This window comes from Chelonoidis abingdonii, chromosome 1, assembly GCF_003597395.2.
Source record: "Chelonoidis abingdonii isolate Lonesome George chromosome 1, CheloAbing_2.0, whole genome shotgun sequence".
Taxonomy (NCBI): domain Eukaryota; kingdom Metazoa; phylum Chordata; order Testudines; family Testudinidae; genus Chelonoidis; species Chelonoidis abingdonii.
Genome location: NC_133769.1, coordinates 219,946,286 through 219,970,118, shown reverse-complemented (window position 1 = coordinate 219,970,118; position 23,833 = coordinate 219,946,286). Strand labels below are relative to the sequence as shown.

General features: G+C 39.4%; 1 protein-coding gene across 9 annotated transcripts in view; it reads right to left on the bottom strand.

The window, feature by feature from the left end:
- Positions 1–23,833, bottom strand: part of LOC116825693 (dystrophin) — a 1,328,444-nt gene that overhangs the window by 625,680 nt on the left and 678,931 nt on the right. For all 9 annotated transcript variants that reach the window (XM_075059803.1, XM_075059815.1, XM_075059808.1 and 6 more), the window contains one exon: positions 12,521–12,685. In XM_075059803.1, the coding sequence (XP_074915904.1) occupies positions 12,521–12,685 (165 nt within the window). The remainder of the gene's footprint in view (positions 1–12,520; positions 12,686–23,833) is intronic.

The following is a 23,833-nucleotide window of genomic DNA, read 5'->3' as shown; positions in this document are numbered from 1 at the left end:
GGCTATTAGCCAGGATGGGTAAAGAATGATGTCCCTAGCCTCTGTTCATCAGAGGATGGAGATGGATGGCAGGAGAGAGATCACTTGATCATTGCCTGTTAGCTTCACTCCCTCTGGGGCACCTGGCATTGGCCACTGTCGGTAGACAGATACTGGGCTAGATGAACCTTTGGTCTGGCCTGGTACGGCCGTTCCTATGTAGAAGATAAGGTGATAAGTAACAGGAAGCATCAATTTATCAAGAACAAATCACATAAAACCAACCTCATAGATTTCTTTGATAAGGTAATAAGCCTTGTGGGGTGGGGGGGACGGGAAGTGGTAGATATGGTATACCTTGACTTTATTAAGACTTTTGATACTGTTTCATGTGACCTTCTCATAAACAAACTTCGGAATACCACCTAGATCAGGGGTCGGCAAACTCTGGCACGCAGTTTGCCAGGGTAAGCACCCTGGCGGGCCGAGCCAGTCTGTTTACCTGCCGCATCGGCAGCTTCGCTGATCACAGCTCCCACTGGCTGCGGTTAGCCATCCCAAGCCAATGGGGGTGGCAGGAATCGGTGCGGGCAAGAGATGTGCTGGTCACACTTCCCACCACTCCCATTGGCCTGGGACGGCAAACTGCGGCCAGTGGGAGTTGCAATTGGCTGAACCTGCCAACATGGCAGGTAAACAAACTGGCCCAGCCCATAAGCATGCTTACCCAGGTGAGCCGTGTGCCAGAGGTTGCCAACCCCTGACCTAGATGGAGCTACTATAAGGTGGGTGCATAACTGGTTGGAAAACCGTGCCCAGAGAGTAGTTATCAGTGGTTCACAGTCAAGCTGGAAGAGCAAATAAAGTGAGGTTCTTCAGGGATTGGTCCTTGTCTGGTTCAGTTTGATATCTTCATCAATGATTTAGATAATGGCATAGAGAGTTCACCTATAAAGTTTGTGGAGCATACCAAGCTGGGAGGGGTTACAAATGCTTTGAAGGATAGGATTAAAATTCAAAATGATCTGGACAAGCTGGAGAAAGGTTCTGAAGTAAACAGGATAACATTCAATAAGGACAAATGCAAACTACTCCACTTAAGAAGGCACAATCAATTGCACACATACAAACTGGGAAATGACTGCTCAGGAAGGCATGCTTTGGAAAGGATGTGGTTGTCATTTATCACAAGCTAAATATGAGTCAATAGTGTAACATTGTTGCAAAAAAGCAAACATCATTGTGGAAGGTATTAGCAGGAGTGTTGTAAGCAAGACACGAGAAATAATTATTCTGCTCTACTCCACACTGATACAGCCTCAACTAGAGTACTGTGTTCAGTTCTGCATGCCACATTTCAGGAAAGATGTGGACAAATTGGAGAAAGTCAAGAGAAGAGCAACAAAAATGATCAAAGGTCTAGAAAACATGATTTATGAGGAAAGATTGAAAAAATAGGTTTGTTAAGTCTGGGGAAGAGAGGACTAAGGGGGGGCATAATAACAGTTTTCAAGTACATAAAAGATTGTTACAAAGAGAAGGGAGAAAAATTATTCTCGTTAGCTTCTGTGGATAGGATAAGAAGCAATGGACTTAAATTGCAGCAAGAGAGGTTTAGGTTGGACATTAGGGAACACTTCCTAACTGTTAGGGGAGTTAAATACTGGAATAAATTGCCCAGGGAGGTTGTGGAACCTCTGTCACTGGAGGTTTTTAAGAGCAGGTTAGACTGTCACCTGTCAGGGGATGGTCTAGATAATACCTAGTCCTGCCTTCAGTGCAGGGCCTGGACAAGAAGATTACTTGAGGTCCCTTCCAGTCCAATGATTCTATGACTAAGTCAAAGCCAGAGCGGTGTTGAATTATTTCCCAAGGCCTGTGGCATTAATTACAGAGCATACTAAACTTTAAAGAGAATAATTGATTAACTTCACTATTTATCTGCCACTGAGAAGAATATTTTCCTTTTTTCAGTTGACTTCATCCAAGAAAGAAAGCTAGTTTTTGAAGTTACTGTATTCAAATAAATTTTATATATACATATACAGACACAGAGAGAGAGAGCGAGAGAGCTGGGCCCTGTGAAACTAAAGTAGAGATCTTTGAGGAAAAGGTCATGATTTTATTACAATATTTCATAGACTCATAGACTTTAAGGTCAGAAGGGACCATTATGATCTTCTAGTCTGACCTCTTGCACAGTGCAGGTCACAGAATTTCACCCACCCACTCCTGTAACAACCTCCCGATCTATGTCTGAGCTACTGAAGTACTCAATTTGTGGTTTAAAGATTTCAAGGTGCAGAGAATCCTCCAGCAAGTGACCCATGCTGCAGAAGAAGGCAACACCCCCCAGGGCCTCTGCCAATCTGCCCTGGAGGAAAATTCCTTTTCGACCCCAAATATGGTGATCGGTTAAACCCTGAGCATATGGGCAAGACTCATCAGCCAGGACCCAGGAAAGAATTCTCTGTAGTAACTCAGATCCCATCCCATATAACATCCCATCACAGGTCATTGGGCATATTTACCGCTAATAGTCAAAGATCAATTAATTGCCAAAATTAGGCCATCCCATCGTACCATCCCTTCCATAAACTTATCAAGCTTAGTTTTGAAGCCAGATATGTCTTTTGCCTCCACTGCTCCCCTTGGAAGGCTGTTCCAGAACTTCACTCCTATGATGGTTAGAAACCTTCATCTAATTTCAAGTCTAAATTTCCTGATGGCCAGTTAATATCTATTTGTTCTTGTGTCCACATTGGTACTGAGCTTAAATAATTCCTCTCCCTCTCTAGTATTTATCCCTCTGATATATTTCATTTACCTTATTTTAAATTTACACTTTAAAAAAAAGACAAAACTTTTGCGTAAGTAACCTGCTGCCAAGACCCACAATGAAATTTATACAGATCATTGTGATAGAGGGCATAATGCTCTGTTATTAATATATTAACATAATTCACTTTTCCTTTGATATGGTGTTTAGAAGTCTAAAACATTTGGTGCTGAGCCACCTAGGCTCTAGCCCTGGTGTACCAATAAATATCACAGCGTACCACTGACTAAAAGAATAAAATGGTCTGGAGGCTCTAACTGTGGGTGATCTCACATATCACATATTGCAACAATGTCTAAGCATTAGGCAAACTGAAGTCAAAATTTCAGAGCTATATACATACATTTATACAATGAAAATTAAGGCTTAATCTTATATTTGATGGCTTAATTGTGGGGAAGGCAGGTTGAGATTAAGTCAGATAATTAACATTATCTGAATATATGTTATTGGCTTTTAAAATAGTGTTAATAATTTTAATATGTATCTATGTTCATCCTGAATAGAGTAAGAAAAGTCTCTAGTTATGCAACATTATCAAAATTAAATAATATGAAGATTCATTAGTATGCTAAACTGATAGCTCTTCAGTGTCCTAAACGAGCAATTTCAATTTCCTTCATCTAAAATAAATGCATCATTTTACTAAGATTGTTTTAATTTGTGAAGATATTAAATGTTTATAGGGAGCAAATCTGTTAATTCAATGGGGGGAAAAATCACAGACCAAGGAAAATAAAACATATGAGAGAATTGTTGTGTTGCTTTCTAAAATTGAAATCCGCCTCCCCATTCTTGGTATGGTTGAGGGCTATGACTTGAGGTCTGGGGAACAAATTGGGTGGTTTTGAGCTTCATGATTATTAACTATTGGCTGCAAGGTAAGATTGCAGTAAGAGTGACTATATAGCAATAGAAGTTGCAGACTTGACCTTTAATCCAATTACCATTGTTTAAGGTTTTCTGTCTGCATCATCCAGAGTGACATCAGCAAATTACTATCATATTTTACTTTTAAAATACTTTAAACAGAATTTGACTATCAGAGCCATTTAATCTAGACAATGCTACCTGATGAGACGGCCAAAACCACACCATTCTGTCATAGCTCAGAAGGCTGTCTATTTTTTTTTTCATATCCTCTCCATGTTCTGGATCACTGATATTAAAAAACTATAATTAAAAGGACATCAGCTGCTGGCAAGATTATATTATAAACTCATCCAGTAATTATTTTATCCACTTAAAGGTCCATTTCAATTCATTCTGCATCGTTTCCTCCCCTAAAATTTGATCTCTGAATTATGTATTCACTAAATAACATTTCACTGGGTATCAGAAACTAATAATGTCTCATAATGGAAGAATACTTGATTGAAAATAAACATTCACTTAAGATGCTCATCAGTAATGTTGAAGAAATAGCTGCTTGTTTTCTTGATTATTAAAAGATTCTCTAGATTACTGGAGGCAGCTCTTCTGAGGAAAAAAATTTAAAAAAATAACTACCCAACATGTTTTTAGCTTTTCTGCCAAAAAGTACAATTACATCAAACTACTGAACATGATGATACTGTAATAGGAAAACAAAATCTTATTAAAATCTCTCTAGATATTTCAAAACTATTGACCTTATATAGATACAAATAACTCCTGGGTGTTAAAGATTGAACACCAAAGTAAAAACAAAGGCAGTAGCTGCAAGGGTAACAAGATGGGAGATGATTCTCACTTTTCATCAATCTTTTAGTGAGCATTTTTTTCCATTAAAGTACACAGTAAGGTCAAGGAAGGAAGAATTAATACCACACCACAGTGTGAAAGCAGTTTTGTTTTAATACAGTAGAAATACTTGCTCTTATGGTTCTAAAGTACTTTGAAGGCATCATATGAAAGACACTATAGAAGTGCAAAGTATTATTGTTATTTTAAAAACCCTGAGGATATTCCATTTACTTGAGTTTAGAACTTGGAAAAAAAGTAGAAAATTGCATGAGATAAATATTGGAGAATGCTTAGCAGAGAAGGGCCAACACAGTGTGGAAAAGGTAACTTTCAATTAGATGTACTTATTTGGCAAAAGGAAATCTGTTTTCTAGCAACGCCACCTGAAGATTATAGAACCTCTATGCTTTGGATGTTTTCACACTGGAAATTATAATGGAAAGGTTTTGACTTCATCTCCCCAAAACATCATTTTTAAACAGAGTAATTTCCACAGTAATGTGATTTGTTTCATGCCTGTTCAGAATACTCATTGATATAATATTCAGGCAATTTTAATACATACCTTGCACCAATCAGTTCCAGATGATCTGGAGCGTGATCTTCACACCAGTACTAGTGCAAGAGTGCACACTGATTCAATGGCTTTTGCTACCTTTCTGCACAACCTCAAGCATGTGACAGTAATGAATTCTTGCCCCGGCACTGTTCTGTCAGGTTATCAACTGGATATTAGGATTTGCTGATCCATAGACTGGAATTAAGTCTAGTCAAGAAATGTTTACTGACAAATGCATGTCTTGCCTGTGGAGAAATCAAAGAAGCTCAGCCCACCCAGCAAGGTCTCCAAGGAGCTGCCCACACCACAGGGTTGAACATCTCATGGCAGAAGAGCAAGGTTCAGAACATTGGTGCTGGGCCATCATACATCCCCAGTGCAGATGATGCCAAGTACTATGGAGCGTATTGATGAGTTCATCTATTTAGTCTTCAAGTGGTCACATTCTTCGATTAATAGGTCTCGCTGACTCCTGTATGAAGTTCATGTCTCATTTATGGATGCAAAAGCATTTTTGCTCTGAGACAAAGTTCAGAATCTTTCAAACCTGTGTAATATCTTTATTGCTATATGGATCAGAAACCTGGACACTCTTTACAGGCAGATTTAAGAGCTGCTAGAGGCATTCCATATGCACTGTCAGCACCACATCCTGAACAAAAAGTGGTTTGACTTTGTGTGAAACGTTACAATCTCTTCCTTCAATCAACACTATATTCAAAAGCAGAGCTGCATGTTCTTTGGGCATGTCACCAGGATGGACAAAAATATCCAAGCATACCATGCGTTAAAACTCTCAATCAATGTGCAAAGGGATGCATGCCTTGATCCTATTTGGTGCTGTCACTCCAGAGATCCATGGAATTGCAGGATTGAGCCAGATCTGGGAACTTCACTACACAATGCCTAGTGTGACATCATCAACTCTGGTCATTCTGGCTGATGCAATGGTCCCCAGTTGATGACATGCTTGTTGAGGACATCAATCAGTTCCAAGCATTTTAATACTTTTGTCCATATCTACTATAAAGATCCTTTATGTACTCTTATTAGACTTAGTGAGTTAATGGCGGGTAACTGAAAATATTAAAAATGAAGACTGCTAAACTCAAATAGTTGTATAGTACATTACCTATGTCGTGACACTTATGTAAGTGACCCTGTGAAAAGGACAGCAGATGACTCTACAATTTTCAGTTAAACTCAAGAAAATCTGAAAAGCCTATTGTTTTCCAGCATTAAGTATATCAAGCTAAACATGAATTTATTTGGGGCTGTGCAGAATCATAAAAGATGAGGGTTAGGGTTGCAACCTATTGTGATGAAAAGAGAAACAGTGACTCAATGTGATTTAAAAAAAAATGGATAACTGAAGCCATCAAAAACATTTGTGTCAGGACGCTCTATTGTTTTAACTCTTCACCAGCACCATATGAAAGGTATGAATTTTTATTGTGCATCTGAGTAGAGAGAGCAAGTTGTTTTCCATGGAGGTGCCTCAACTTTGGAGCTCAATTAGCCTATTGTTTCAAAAGACTATTTTTGTTTGCCTTCAGAGTATATTGCAAGACACACATATTCTGGGTTCTGTCTGAAAGGATGACTTATATGAGGATATGCCTTGAGGGAGAATGAGTTTCTTTTTCAGGGAGGTTTATTTTTCTTCTCTTCAGCTGACTTTGTACTGATTTAGTGATGTTCATTTATGGCTACCATAGCACTGAAAATGTCTCATTTGCAGGATCAAACTCATTGATATTCTTAAATCTTTCACTTCAATAGAAAAAATATATTTAAAGCCATATTAAATCTTGAAGAGTGTGATGAAACTGCCTGTTTGCACTTTTTAAGATGAGCACAAATTCTGTCCATGTCACTACAATCTTTAGTAATGTTTACATTTTGAATGAGGTATTTTCATTACTTCTGCCATTCAATTGTTTGTTTCTTACCACTTCCTTAAACTTCAGGCATGTTTAATCAGATAAATTCATATTCGATGTTTGGTAATCACTAAACACTAATCCCTCATTTGTGGTGTTGACCAGGAACTTTCACATTTAATACAGGTAGAATCAGAAATAATTGAATTGAATTGAATTCTGTGAACACTGAAGGTTAAAGAATAAGTTGAGCTAGCAAACTTTTATAGAGAACCACATTAGCAGATGTCCTGCTCATCTTCTAGACATTTTTAGATTCTAGTAAAGAAATCCCTCCCCATAAGAATTTACAAGGACCATCCACTTCTATCTCCTCAACTTCCCATCTCAGGTGATTCCATCCACTAGCAACACACCTCTTTCAAATGACCAATGAGTCCACTTATTCCCCTTTTTGTCAAGGTTTCCATACAGTTTTCATATTATTTCTCTAATAGACATAGCAAGAATTGTGATGTTCATCACTTCATTCTTAACTTTTAAAAATATAATATTTTTTCTGTGGTTGAATTTAGAAATTAGTGTTTCTAGTGTTCAAATATGTTATGTTCATGTAAATACTTCCAAGGTAATATAGACACTAAGAAAGAAAGAAGAAAAATAAAACCAAAGGGGGAGTTGGAGGGAGAGAGTCCCAGCCAAGACAACCAAATGACTTCCCTTCTTCTGTCACTCACAACTATTCTGCCCCAAAATAGGAACAAAAACATAACAAAACAAAAGTCGGCAAACAGCAAAACAACCTACCTCATGCTCCTCCCCAAAGATATTTTCTCCCAAATCCCAGTGTATATAGTATTAATTAGGTGGAAAGCGGCAATAAAAACACTTAATAAATTTAAAAAATAAATAAATATTATTGGGATTATAAGGAAAAAATAGAGAAAACACAGCAAAGGAGAGATGGAGTTGGTTAGCTGGTTAGTTGGTTAGTCTTCTGAAATTTTGTTCTCAAGCTTCTGAAACAAATATTCTTTTTTGAGGTAATTAAACATCAGTGCTTAATTTAACTAATTTAGGAACCATAATTTTTCCCAGCAGGGGGTGAAGTTCACATAGCTCAACAGAAGAGTCAGCAGGAAAGTATTTACAGACCATAAATGCTAATGCTTTAACAACTAGCTTCAGATATTTTTCTGGAGCTCCACAAATTGTAAATAGCACAACTGTTAACGTAGTGTATGGGTCTATAGCTGTATGCTTGTAATAGTGCATTATTGGGAGATACCAAGTATATCAAATACATAATATATCTACAGCTGGAGTTGAATATACTAGGTGTAAAAGGTTATTAGAGGGCTTGCACATGTGCTGAAATCCAGTATGTTTTATTGGGAAGTCTGAATTGAAATGATATGGGGACTTTCAACATACTCATATTGCATGCCTACCTAATGCCCCTATTCACTAAAGCACTTTAGCATACACTTAATTTTATGAATGTAGTAGTCCCATAGATTTTAATGGGATCTAAGCATGTGCTTAAAGTTAACCATGCCTTAAGTGAGTACTGCCAATTTCAAACATTCAAAAATCAGGCCCATAAAAATCATGCTATTTTAAAAATAATACATTTATTTGCTTTCTAGTCTGAATTGGAACCGTGTGCAGTAAAACTAATGGTGTAAATTTGAAGTAGAGTTCGGCTGTCCAGAAAATATAAGCCTATAATTAGCCTTTAGACAACTCAGTTTCAGTCTAAACAAAGTCAAACACCTATATGGGATTTCCAAAATTGGAGCTAAAGAGTATACATGGTCTGCAGAGAAATAAACTGTTGCATTTAGCAATCCTACCTGGTAAATCTGAACATGCAACAACTTCTATTCATTTACCAAAGATGCAGGAATAGATATTACAGCTGTGAGAATTTATGTAATAAATATTTAGGCAAATTATGTGGCTTTAAGGACTTTGGGAAGTTTTGGATGCAGCTATCAGTGTTGCTAACTTTATGCACTCCTGATCTACAGAATAAACAACTTTTGTAGTGGATTTTTAAAGTTTATATAACAAAACCTTCTGATATTGATTAAATATAGCATCAACACATTACCTGTAAAACAGTAAGGACAAATTGAAATATGTAATAATGTGCTATGACCTAAGTAATATTTTTTGGCTGACCATCATAGTTTCCGGGAAAAGGAGTACTTCACAAAATGTATGCAGCACTGTTCACACAATCCCATTTAGCACTGACAATAAAGGCAACAATTTAAGGACAACATAAACCAGACGCACAACTAAGGAGACAGAGTTAAAACAGGTATCTTCCCATCATCTTTTATGATGGGAACTATGTGTATTTTATAATACCACTTTATCTCAGTATATTATACTATTTCTATAGGATTTTTCTATGCAGCATGTTGTTAATCTTAGTTTAGGAATCCACAACACTTTCAACTGGTTAAATATCAGTATTATCCATTTGGCAGAATTCTTTGCAATGTTCAATTGTTTCAGCAAAGTCAAAAAATTCTGATGCATTCCTCTCCTCTTCCATGCATCTAGACAAATATTTACAGATAGTAGTCTGTATTTTGCCATTATCCAAAATGAACAGCGGCTTCCCCTCCCAACCATGATACATATTTAACAATGAATTGTCTAAGATTTCACAGTAAGCTGTGAACAGCTAATTGTGTACATGCACATAGCTTCTTTAGTCTTTATTGCATCTAGTATTCAGCCTGTAGTAATCAAAATATTGTACGTGGTATTCAGTGACTGTAATCATACCTATTATAACAAGAAATAGAGGAAAAAGGGGATTTGGGGAATTTTCACTGAGCATTTGCAGTTATATAAATTAATTAAGTAATGTGGGCCTCACCAAAGTAGTACAGACAGCACTGGTGTTCATTGCTCACTGAAAATGAGAGCAGGCAAGAGGCACAGTTCTTGAAGCCAGGAACCTGGGGCATAGTCCCAGGAGGTCAGAGTTTCCCCAAATAGTGGGGAAAATGACACCATATATCTATATAACACAAAAAAACTATCTACAACTATATACAAGGGAAACGGAGATGAAATCACTCTCTTAGTAAAGCTAAGAGCACAAAGGAATAGGGGTTCCAACTCTAGCCATGAGGCAGTAAGAGGGAACTAGAGCAGCATTTAACCACACGGCCTGTTATAGACTTGGCTGCAAACATGAGGGGGACACATGGGCAGGTCAACGGACACTGCTAGGAAACCCTTCCCGCCCCAGGTGCACGGTGCACAGGCACACCCTTTTGGAATCCATTCAGAGATCACCACTTAAAGAAGAAGAATGATATTTCACCCATTAATGTTTATAAACATTAGAGTTTAAAATGAATAATTCCAAGAAATGTTTAATTGTGGATTATCAAAAATATTACATACTAGAAAATCAGAGATCATAAGCCAATAACCCAACTTTTAACTTATAAGTTATAAGTTAACAATAACTTTTAAGCCAATAACCCTGTATATTGTCACCTTGATACAGAGACCATTTTTATATCTTTTTCTTTCTTTTTATATAAAGCTTTCTTTTTAAAACTTGTTGGATTTTTTTTTTAGTTGGGGCTCAAAGAGATTGAGTCTGCAGCTCACCAGGGAATTGGTGGGAGGAATTGAAACAGGGTGATCTTCCAGGGTCATCCAGGGAGGAAGTAACGAGGAGACAAGGGGAGGGGGTTGTTTCCCTTTGTTGTGAGACTCAGGGCATCTGAGTCTTGGGGTCCCCCAGGGAAGGTTTTGGGGAGACCAGAGTGAGCCAGGCACTGGAATTCCTGGCTGGTGGCAGCGCTATCAGATCTAAGCTGGTAATTAAGCTTGGAGGTTTCATGCTAGCATCTCATTTTCTGAACTCTAAGGTTCAGATCTGAGTAGGAAAGCTATGACACATACACATACACATCCAAATGCTCCAGTCGTTCTCAAACTTTCCTATTGGTGACTCCTTTCACACAGCAAGCCCCTGAGTGCAACCCCTCCTTATAAATTAAAAACTCTTTATATATATATATATATATATATATATATTTAACGCTATTATAAATGCTGGAGTTGAAGCAGGGTTTGGGGGTGGAGGCGGACAGCTTGTGACCCGCACATAGTAACCACGCAGCCCCCTAAGGGACCATGATCCCCAGTTTGAGAACCCCTCTCCTATATGCAGAAACCATTTAGATGCAGTCCCAACAAACTGTATCATCATAATAGATTTCTTAATTTATAATTTTTATGACATCATTAATGCATCCTATTCAAACATATATTTTGTTTTACATATGATTACATATCAGGTGTCAGATTACAATACTATTGCTTGCATTGAATAGCATTTTATTTCATAAGTAGGCCTTCATGTGACTTCAGTGAGGCTATTTGTAGAGTTAGATACTTTTCACGGTAAGTAAGAGTGTCAAAACATGACCCTATATATGCTGAGTTATATCTAACCACAGTACAGGACTTGAACTTACAACCCTATCACCACATAAAATATTTATTGCTGAATGTTATTTCACTGAAGAGATTAGTACAGCACTGGTATTAACCCCTGCATAATCTAGTAATGGTTTGCAGAATCCAATCCATACCATACATGATGTTTTATAACTACTTTAGATTTCTCAGAGCACAAATGTTCAAGTTCCTTACTCTGGTATGAAAGAATAGGATAAAAACATTCATAGATTCATAGATTCATAGACTCCAGGTCTGGAAGGGACCTCAAGAGGTCATCGAGTCCAGTCCCCTGCCCTCATGGCAGGACCAAATACTGTCTAGACCATCCCTGATAGACATTTATCTAACCTACTCTTAAATATCTCCAGAGATGGAGATTCGACAACCTCCCGAGGCAATTTATTCCAGTGTTTAACTACCCTGACAGTTAGGGTAGTTAACATTGTCAGTTAACTGTAGGACAGTTTTTCCTAATGTCCAACCTAAATCTCCCTTGCTGCAGTTTAAGCCCATTGCTTCTTGTTCTATCATTAGAGGCTAAGGTGAACAAGATAAAGATTCTTAAAGATAAAGCTGCCAGAGCTTTACATTTATCCTCTGCAATGATTTGTTCTAAACCTGGCATCTGCTGGTTAAAGAATAATTAAATAAATAAAATGCATCTTAATGCATAGAATTTTTAATACCAAAGTTCTAGGGGACTATTCTCAACTTGTTTCATGAGACTTTATTGTTAACATGAGCTGCACAGCTAATTCACCTATCACTGCACTGACAATTAACAGTATGAGAGTCATATTTCTTCTTTGGATTCTTAAGTAGAAAGTATTTCTTACAATTTTATTTTTTCATAACTCAGTGGAAAATGATGGCAAACCAAACAGATTGCACAACTTACACTGCCAAGGTCACAAGAAATGTTTTGCTTTTTAGGAATAAGGGAAGGAGGGACAAAAATCCACGTTTCATTGTAGACCTGACTTTCTATCAGTGAAAAATACAGAAATTTTAAGAAGAAAACATTACCTTAATATCAAAAGCTCCTAGTTGGCCCACTTGGTTGTAAAGTTCTAATTGATCCTTGATGGGAGATACCCACAATATCAGCTGACTTAACTGTTGTTCAAACTGGGTGAAATTATTTAGCAGATGCTCAATTTCTTTTTCTTTCTCCGGTAGATCTTTGGATACCTAAAAAATACCAGAAATTTGATTTGAAAGAGAAAAAAATAAGCTACATGTAGCAACATAATAGTGCACTTTTATACTGTTAAGAAAGCATAAATCATATGCACACACTGGAAAGGGAGGAGAGTTAAAGAAATAAATGAACATATTAAAGGACTGTACTAAACAGTTGCATACATTTACCACAACACTCCCCCTGGAAAACAAGTGATGTCACATTTCTCATGTTTTCATTTATTCAGATGTACACTTTCTCCTGTGTGCTACATAAAGGAAGGTTGTTTTCTCAGGAGGTGAAATTGTTTCAGTATAAAACTTTTTACTTTGAATATAATATTTTAATAATGAATATACAAATCTGAAAGGGGCTGGCAGTTAATTTAAGTTCAGATAAACATTCAAATGTCCAAATGCTAACTCAGCCTCTTAAATCTGGACATCTCATGAGAACATGTTTTCTTAGAAGATCTTTAGTTCTGCTTGTTTCCAGTCAGGTTGTAACATGGAAGTACAGATAAAAAAGTACACACAAAAATAGAAAAATAATAAGGGGAATATATATATGTATACAGGCAGGTTCATATTTATCCACAGCGATTCTCAATAGCATCAGAAAGTAAGAGCTACTAGATCGAGAGGGCAAACTAAGGTCCCGCACGTTCCCATTGGCTGGAAAAGGGGAACCACAGCCAATGGGAGCTTGGGGAGAGGTACCCACAGGCAAGGGCAGCGCGCAGAGCCCTCTGCCCTTCCCTCCCCCAGGGGCCGCAGGGAAGTGGTGCTGGCTGCTTCCGGAATCAGCACAAGACCAGGGCAAGCAGGGAGCCCACCTTAACCCTGTTGTGTACCTCTGCCAGCTCAGAGTCACTCCAGGTAAGTGGCACCAGGCCAGAGCCCATACCCCAAACCCCTCCTGCACCCCGCACCCCAACCCTCTGCCCTGAGCCCCCTGCTGTACCCTGCACCCCTCCTGCACCCAACCCCCTGTCCTGAACCCCTGCTGCACCCCACAAGCCTCCTACACCCAAAGCCCCCGGCCTGTGCCCCTGCTACACTCCCTGCACCCCGACCCCCTGTCCTGAGCCCCCTGCTGCACCCCACAACCCTCCTGCACCCAAAACCCCTGGCCTGCACCCCCGCTGCACTCCCTGCACCCCGACCCTCTGCCTTGAGCTCCCTGCTGCACCCCACAACCGTCCTGCACCCAAAGCCCCTACCCTGAGCCCCTGCCTCACTCCGCACACTCCCTGCACCCCAACCCCCTGCCCTGAGCTCCCTCATACACCCTGCACCCCTCCTGCATCCCAACCCCTTGCCCTGAGCCCCTTTCTGCACACCGCACCCCCCGCACACACACCCCATACTCCCTCCTGCATCCCAATCCCCTGCCCCAGCCCTACATTCATGGCCCTGCATGCAATTTCCCCACCCAAATGTGGCCCTCGGACCAAAACGTTTGCCCACCCATGTACTAGATGGTATAGCACTAGTCCGCAACACAGAAGTGCTTGAAATTAAGACAAGAATAAGATGGAAATAAAAATAGTAAAGAAAAAAATCACACAGTTTTTTTCCTTCCAGCATCCTTTAAACCAATGCGGTGCTCACGTTGTATTAAAAAGGGTGGCAATTAATTATTCAGCTTGGACAAAAAAAAATGGGTCTGCACTGCAGATTAAGAAAATCAGTTTCCCTGTGGCCCATGTTTCTAAGATCCGGCTTTTACTAAAATGGCTCTTTTAAAAGTAGCAAAATGAGGGAAGCATCTGATAAACACAATATTCCCTTTGGAATATTAATGTAATATTAATATATTAATGGAAGCACTATTATGCTATTGACTGACTACAAAAATATTACTGATGCATACTACCTACTAATCTTTCATCTCCGTTCTTTACATAACACAATAAATCTAAAACCATTGGAGACCAGAATGCAATGAAGGTTTCTATGAAAAACACAGCTGAGATAAAGGAAAGAAAATATGAATCTCATGACAAACAACTTTCACTTTGTTTTTCCAAATAATATTCAGTTTGAAAATATAAATTTGACTAAATCAAAGGAATAACACTGTTATATATAGTTTATTTTAGAACACCAATGGGTTTTTGTCATTCATATAGTTCCCCAATATGTTAAATGATTTTCACTGTTACTATTTTTCCTTAATACTCTAACACAGTGGTTGACAACCTGTGGCACAATCAGCACACAATTGTGGCCCAGGTAAATGTACAGGTAGTATATATATTGTGTGGGTGTGGCTCAAATAACACAGAGCACTGCACATATGGCCCACAATGGTAAATAAGCTGAGAACCACTGCTCCAATATCTAGTAAAATCTGACCAATAAATCAAATCCCTTTTTGTTTTTTCTTAATCTTGTTAAGTGTAATAAAATCACTTCACTCATAGTACAGCATATGTCCCCTGAGGTGAAGGAAAACAATTAAAAATGCGTCCTTTTCCCTTACATGTTAATTCAATATCTATGCAGACGTTGGCTTAATTTCACAGAAGATTAGCTTCATCTTTCTTACAACATTTGAATGTTAATCTGTAATGTTTAGAAACTTTACTATTAACATAAACAAGTTCAACAGAGATATTATTCTTGAAAGTAAACAGGTGATGATACCAGACACCTCTGTGTTCTTGGGGAACCAGGGTGCAGTATCCAGCCTGACTCATGAAAGACACTCCCGCCTTCCTCCAGCCTCTGCTTAAACCAAAACTCATCAGAGGAAAAAAAAAAAATAAAAACTTGCAGAGAGCAGTGAAGGGTGTTGGGAGACACACCTAAATCTTATCACCCTTGTCAGGAGGAGTTAAGACATCTCCATTAGCATACAGAATGGAGAGCAGAGACAACTCCCCTAGCCTTATCTGCATGAAAGATGGAACAGCAAGACATCTCAATTTACACACAGAATGGAGAACAGAGAACCACACTGAATTCTGGGACCAGAAAAAGCAGGGAAGCACTGCATCATGGGAATCTCTACTCCAGATGCTAATGAACCTATGTCTACACACACCCAGCTCAGCAATTATCAGACCAATTCTAGTAATGAATCCTTAATTGATATCCAAATCGTGAAGCAGCCTAGTTGCATTGTGAGCTCCCTGGAAGAAAACACCACCTATAGCCAAGAGTGATCAGCTCCTATTGTCTAGCCTAAAAAAACCTTGAATCATTAGCTTACCTATAAACAAATTTAGTGTTCTCCCTTCAACCATTGTAATTTCTCTATAAAACTCCCGACTCGCCCTCCAGTCAGTGTTCTGATGCTTAGATCCAAACTATGCATCAGTTCCACTGGGACTCCATATTCTCCTGACTGATCATGCTGAGGGCTCTGCCTGCCTCCTGCCCTCAGGTCCCACAACTACCAGCATCATCTGGGAACCCCGACCAGTTCAAGCTTCAGGGAGCGGTGAGATCCCCTTCTCTCTCTCTCTCTCTCTTTCTCTCTCCATTTTTCCTTTCTACCTTAGGTATTAACCTTTAATAATGTATGTTATGTTGGTTTAGCCCTCCTTGTGTAGTTATCACTATGATTTAGTAAATAACTTTTATGGTTAAGTTGGTTGCTTCTCTCTCTCTTGCTGAACCTTACTCTTTTGTGTTTTTAGCTTCCCCCATTTACTCTGCAGCAATGCTTCTTTTACCTAAGCTAAAGATCCCTGCAGCGCCTAGAATACTGTGGGGTTTGCTCATCAAGTAGGTTACTGCCAGTACAATTGTGTTGTGAAGGTGGGGATAGGGATGTGCTAAATCTGGGACGCTTAAGGATAACAGCTTGAAAGTGCTGCTTGACCCAGTCCATGGAGCCCAGGGGCATATAAGGAAAGTCAGCTTGAAAGTGCTGCTTCATCCAGCCCAGTGAGTCCAGGGACATATAAGGGGTCAGCTTGACAGTGCTGATTGACTCGGTCCGCTCAGACTTGCTCTGTTACTGTACGTGTGGGTGGGTGTGTGCTCATCCAGTTTTAGGGCTGGAGGAACCCAGCCCTGAGGTCCTGCAGGATAGCTCCATTGGGAGGGGACTTTCAGAAGGAAGAAGTAGTGCTCCATATGAAAACACAAGTGACACAAGCAGTAGATTAATAAAATTACAGAATCCCCTTCCCCAGAAAAGTAACCCGAATAAATGAGCATATCTCAAAGTAATGGGCAAATCTGGTAACAGTGATCAGAGGCAGCAGTCCACTATATAAATCTGAGCCTATTCCTGAAAGGTTTAAACAAACTAATTTCAAATCTACATTTATCAGGGGTGTTAAGGCAAGTGTGTTAATAAGAAGAAAGGAGACATTAATATGATGTAAAAGCAGCAAAGAGTCCTGTGGCACCTTATAGACTAACATACGTATTGGAGCATGAGCTTTCGTGGGTGAATACTCATGCTCAAGCTCATGCTCCAATACGTATGTTAGTCTATAAGGTGCCACAGGACTCTTTGCTGCGTTTACAGATCCAGACTAACACGGCTACCCCTCTGATAATTAATATGATTGTTTTCTTTTTCCAAAAAGAAGAGCATAGTTAGCTATATTCTTAGATATATTCAGCTTCTAACATCATTCACATTATTCACACTGAAAATATCATTTAAACAAAAAGGTTGACTTAATAAAAACAGGCTCTCAACCTTTCCAGACTACTGTAATCCTTTCAAGAGTCTGATTTGTCTTGTATACCCTCAAGTTTCACCTCACTTAAAAGCTTACAAAATCAGACATAAAAATACAAGTGTCACATCACACTGTTAATGAAAAATTGCTTATTTTCTCATTTTTACCATGTAATTATAAAATAAATAAATTGGAATACAAATATTATACTTATATTTCAGTGTATAATATACAGAGCAATATAAACAAGTAATTGTCTATGAAATTGTAGTTTGTATTGACTTCGCTAGTACTTTTTATGTAGCCTGTAATAAAACGAGGCAACTATCTAGATGAGTTGATGCACCCCCTGGAAGACCTCTGAGTATAGGTTTGCCAACTTTCTATTTGCAGAAAACCAAACCTCCTTACCCTGCCTCATCATTTCTCCAAAGCCCTGCCACTCCTCGCTCCATCCTCCCTTCCTCTGTATAGCTGCACCTCAGAAATAGTTCCAAAAGTTCACGGTCTGCCCTCTAAACAGAATAATTCCTGATGTTTTTGTTTTTTTCCTGCAGCCCCCACAATCTATTGATTAGCATTTTGTTCAGATTGTAAATGGGTATCCACTATTAACAAAAAAGTACTCAATTTGCACATGGCCAGAGTGGGAGCATCTCTCTCCCCTCCCCTCTCCCATCGCATGACAGGAATATGTGAATAACCTTCTGATGACCTACTTTAACTCGCAGACCTAGTGAACATAATTTTTAGTACTTACATACATAACTCCTCACAAATTTTCCATATACACATCTCAAAATGATTATGATGACCATCATGACTCAGGTTTTCATTAAAGATGACATTCTTTGGACTAACATGTAGATACTAGACCCAGGGGATTCCTGTAACCCTCACGTACCCCTGTGACCTCTGCCAGCTGACATCAGGAAGTCCTGAGGGTCATACTCTGTTCATAAAACAGTTGACTCCTGCGCTAAATACTGTAGCACTGGCATGGGATTATCTTTGTAAGAAGAAAAAATACATTTGTTAAATGGTTAATATTTTGAAAAACATCATAAGGTTCCATGTCAACTATCAGAGGGGTAGCCGTGTTAGTCTGGATCTGTGAAAGCAGCAAAGAATCCGGTGGCACCTTATAGACTAACAGACGTTTCGGAGCATGAGCTTTCGTGGGTGAATACCCACTTTGTCAGATGCATGTCAACTAATTTATCATGCAAAAAAAAAAAGTCATATCTATAATATGAATTAACTTCTTAGATGAGGTCTTGAAAAACATCAAAGATTATTCTATAGATTCCTAACCCAAGGACATGAGACTTATTATGCAACATAAAGAAACAAAGATAAGGACTCCAGTTAATAGTTATCTTAAAAGTACCTGAGATTAGCAGATTTTGACAGTATGTCAATAAATGAAACCCCTGTAAAATCCAAGGAGGGTATTCTATGCTACCATATGGGAAACCCAAATTTTTCTCTGTTGGGAGAAGTTTCAGGCAAGACTATTATGAAGTGAAGGCAATAGAAAAGGTTGAGACCTGTTCAATACATTGTTTTTACCATAGCTAGTTGACACCAATCAAGAAAATGTCTGGTCAGCTTGAGGAAATTAGAAGCACTTCTACCAGCCAAGGGAGCAATGGGAGAAAACAAGCAAACTAGTTTTAAGATAGAGTTTGATAAATTTATTAAGTGAATTATATGATGAGGTTGTCTGAGATAGCAGGGGACTGGATTCAATGACATAGGAGGTGCCTTCTAATCCTATTCCAATATCAGTAGGCTGCTAAAAACCAACTGTATTATTCCCTATGAACATGTATTACTATCCCAGAACACTGGTTTGGCTGGCAACAAATCAACAGAACATAGAAAGATACATCTTTGTCTGCCTCCAAAGAAAAGTGAACCTGTCAGAAAAGTGGATTAAAGAAAGAGACTCTGACTTTAACATCAAAGAATCTTTGCAGTTTTGCTGCGTGTGTCAAAATATTAATTTTAAAACTTTAGATACTGAAATTTAATACTTCAGTTGAAGAGTTAAGTTAGACTGAATGGCATCTTAAGTAACAGAATAATTGAAAAGATTTAAGCTCTAAATTAGCAAGCAGTGGATGATGCTAATTGTATATAAACTGACCCAGGTTTTCACAAGATGTTCATTATTGTTGTAATCTTAAAATGCATACCATTTTGAAGTAATTTAATTTTACATCACTGAATATTCATATTTTTACTGTCTGCATTAAGATAAATTAAAAAAAAAACTACCAGAAAAGTAATTAACATCTTTGGAAATATCAGAATGTTCTGAGAAGTTTGAATAAAATAACCTCAGTTCAAAAGTTTGAATCTTTATACGAATATTTTTATATCACCCCCCTTACAGAACTAAGAAGTAAGCTCAAGGGCTGTTTCCAAACTTAGGTGTTAGAAGACCTTTTATCCCTCATAAGGAACTTAACTATCACTACAACAGGTCCTTCCCCTTCCTTTTTCATTTATTGTAAAACTACTGACACTATTGTGCATTGAAACTTTTCCTATGAATTATTATTATTTTTTTGGCTGATTGTTCAGCTCAAAGATATTCCTCTATACATTGCACACGGAGATGGAAGCAATGTGGAATGCAAAATCAGTGCTGTAGTCCAAGGCAGAAAAGGCAGTGTCAAAGTGGAGCAAAAATCACTGCAGTTGCAATCTAGGCAGTTAGGCTGGAGTGATACTGGAAGGCAAAAACAAACAAAAAGATGTAGCAGGTCCATAAGAAAACAGTTTAACCTAGGATTAAAAACACTAACTGTAACTGTACTTATTGCATGGCATTATTAAAGCATAAAGTACAGTTATGTGCACTAAGGGTACGTCTACACTACGGGATTATTCTGATTTTACATAAACCGGTTTTATAAAACAGATTGTACAAAGTCGATGCCATCAGCCACCTAAGCACATATAATTCGGGCAGTATGCGTCCATGTCCAGAGTAGTGTGCATTTCCGGCAGCTTTGCACTTGGGTAGCTATTCCATAGCTTTCCCATATTCCCGCAGTTCCCCTGCCCCTGTCTGAATTCTGGTGTGAGGACCAGTGTCTGATGGGACAAAAATCATTGTCGACGCGGTGGTCTGGGACAAATGCGGTCAGTATTCCTTCCTCGGGAAAGCAATGAACAATCATTCGCGCCCTTTTTCCCTGGATTGCCCTGGCGATCCATAGCACGCAACCAGGAGCCGTTCACTTTTCTTTTTTTTTTTTTTTTTTTTCTAATCCACGTTTGTGTTCTGGATTGCCGCGACAAGAGCGATACTCCAGCTGTTACACAGCAGCTTCATTTGTTTTGCATGATAGCAGAGCGTTATCAATCTTCTTTACCATCTGTGCTGGGTAACTTGCATGAGATGCGTTATCTGTCCCTCTTACTGTCTGTGCTATATGGTTGCCCTGGCTGAATCAGCGGGGCCAAAAGCCAAACTGGGATGACTCCCCGATCATTCCCTTTATGTTTCTAAAATAAGTAGTCCGCCTCAATATGGGCAGTTTACTAGAACCAGTGTTCAGAGGCACATGCTCTGTGTCAGATCCCCAAAATGATGGCTGTTATGCCATTCTCGGGTGTCCCCTGCAACAACCCCACCCATTGCTTCCCTCCTCCCCCAACCTTCCTGGCTACCGTGCGGTGTCCCCCCATTGTGTGTCATGAGTTAATAACAACGCTGGAATAAGAAACACTGCGTTTTTAGTGAATAAAATGAGGGAGGCAGCCTCCCGTGCTATGACAGTCCAGGCAGACATTAACTGCGGGAAGAACCCAGCATGCGCTGCTATGACAGTCCAGCAGGACAGAACTTTCTTACACAGGAAGGGCAGGGGGTGATTGAAGCTCAGCCCTAGTTGCTATGATGAGACGGTTACCAGCTTTCTGTACCAATCTACTGGGAATGACAGGAACCATTCCAAATTTTACCCAGGCGCCCCCCCCCGCCGACCTCCCTCAGGCCAGCCAGGGGTATTCAGCAGTATCAAGCATAGACCATAGGCAGTAACTTCACGTTGATAGGATGAGTTACCAGTCCTACTGCACCATCTGCCACCAGGGAGGGGAGATGAGCAAATACTGCACTTCACTGCTGCACATGCGGTCTACAAGCAGCATTCGAACAATAGGGTGACATTGCAAGAAGTCAGAAATGATTTTCTTTCCCTTTTCTTCACGTGTGGGTGGTGGGGAGTAAATGAGGAGCTATTCCCTGACACCAGACAATGTGTTTGAACTACAGGCACTGGGAGCTCCCAAGAATGCAAATGCTTTTCGGAGATGCTGTGGAGTGATAGCTGGAGTCCTCCTAGTACCACTCCCTCCATGAGCGTCCATTTGATCTCTGTTTTCCCGTTACGCCTGTCACCCGCACTGTAGCCTGGAGATTTTTTTCCAAACCTTTGGCATTTCGCTTCTGTAACGGAGCTCTGATAGAACAGATTTGTTTCTCCCATACAGCGATCAGATCCAGTATCTCCCATACGGTCCATGCTGAAGCTCTTTTGATTTGGACTGCATTGCACCTGTGCTGATCAGAGCTCCACGCTGGACAAACAGTAAATGAAATCTAAATTCGCGGGCTTTTCGCTGTTTACCTGCCACAGCATCCGAGTTCAGATTGCTGTCCAGAGCAGTCACAGTGGTGCACTGTGGGATACCGCCCGGAGGCCAATACCATCGATTTCCGGCCACACTAACCCTAATCCGATATGGTAATACCGATTTTAGCGCTACTCCTCTCATTGGGGAGGAGTACAGAAACCGATTTAAAGAGCCCTTTATATCGTACAAAGAGCATTGTAGTGTGGACGGGTACAGCGTTAAATCAGTTTACCGCTGCTAAAATCGGTTTAAATGCATAGTGTAGTCCAGGCCTAAGTATGTATTTCATACCTTAACATGTTTGGCTTTCTTTTAAGTTTAACCTTAATTCAGAATTTCCTGCGTGTGTAGTGCTCATTTTGCCCTCAAAGTACTGGTGCACTTACTGATCTTTTAGTATAATTCAGATGTTGGTAATGAGAAAGTAGAATGATTCACCTGGCTCTAAAAAACCTCCCTCACTGGGGTGTTTCCCCATTAGTAACCACATATTATATCTTACTTCAAATATGACTGTTATTAATATTACTGTAAAAGTTGTCACAAATTCATTATAAATGTGAATGAGGGGGGCAAAATAGTTTAATTAAATGTGGATTCTTAAAAAGTACCTTAGATACATCAACTGACATGAATTTTTACTGCACATTCTTTTATCTTAATTATGAACAGAGAGAAAACAGGTTCTAACTAAAACTATCATTTGACATAATAGCATAGTGTGACATAGTCCACTGTCTCACAGAGGTTTGGCCACAGAAAGTATTAGATTTAATTTAAAAAAAGACTAAAAATCTATCTTATGAAGAAAAGACTGTTTTGGATTACTTACAGTACAGTAGCTGCATCTTGCAACAAAACACTAAGAATTCGAGGCGCAGAAGTCATACCAACATTTCTTTGTTGTTGTTGTTGCTGGATTTTTGTTTGTTTTTAAGTATCCTAAATTTTCACATAACCATGCAGGGTTCATGAAACATTAAGAATCTTAATGAGATAAGAGAGAGAGAGAAAATGTATGTCTAGTAAAAGATTTATTGACCTATCTGACAATTAAGCAGTCAATGCATGTGGCTTCCCAGAAGACGACGCAAAGCTGCAATATCTAATAATGATCAGATGCAAAGGTGAATGCAAAACAAAGAGAGGCCACAACTTTATTAATTCAATAATGAGGTGGAGCACTATCTGCCCCTTACCTCTGACACTGCAGATATTTAATTAGGTCCAGTTTGAAGTTACAGAGGGCACATCATATAACCAATGAGTTGGGACAGATCCTTGTAAGTCTAACCGCTAGGACTCAGCTCAGTTCTGAGTGTGCTCATTCTCTCCACCTCCCACAATGGGGGAAGAAGGTAGTAAGGCAGACATTGGTCTGACAAGTTTAGGTCTCCCCTTCTCCTTACAAGTACTCTAACCCATGTCATGGTTTCTTTTACCTCTGGGAGATGATCCTTTAGCTTTTTGCCTGCAGTAGACACTGGCCAAAAGTTGTGACAGACATTACTGTAACTTCCTAACCATGAAATTCCTGCATCCTTTTAACCTAAGCACTGCAATTCTCTGAGGAAGCTGAAAAACCCTCTAGACTCCTACAAGTTTTGGGTCAATGGTAAAAATTTCCTGAACTATAGGGAGGAAGGGCAGGGCACTAATCATGATGAAATGTCCCCCAGATGACTGGGAGGGCTTTACACTGAGTGGAGACATAAGAGAAACTCAAATCCCCTTGCTCTCACCTGGCTGGCCAATGGGATACAGAGAAGCCCCTCGCCCTCCCCCAGGCATACACTGATGTCCATTTTGAGGCAGGAGAAGGAGCTCAACTCCAGTATGTCTGGGCACA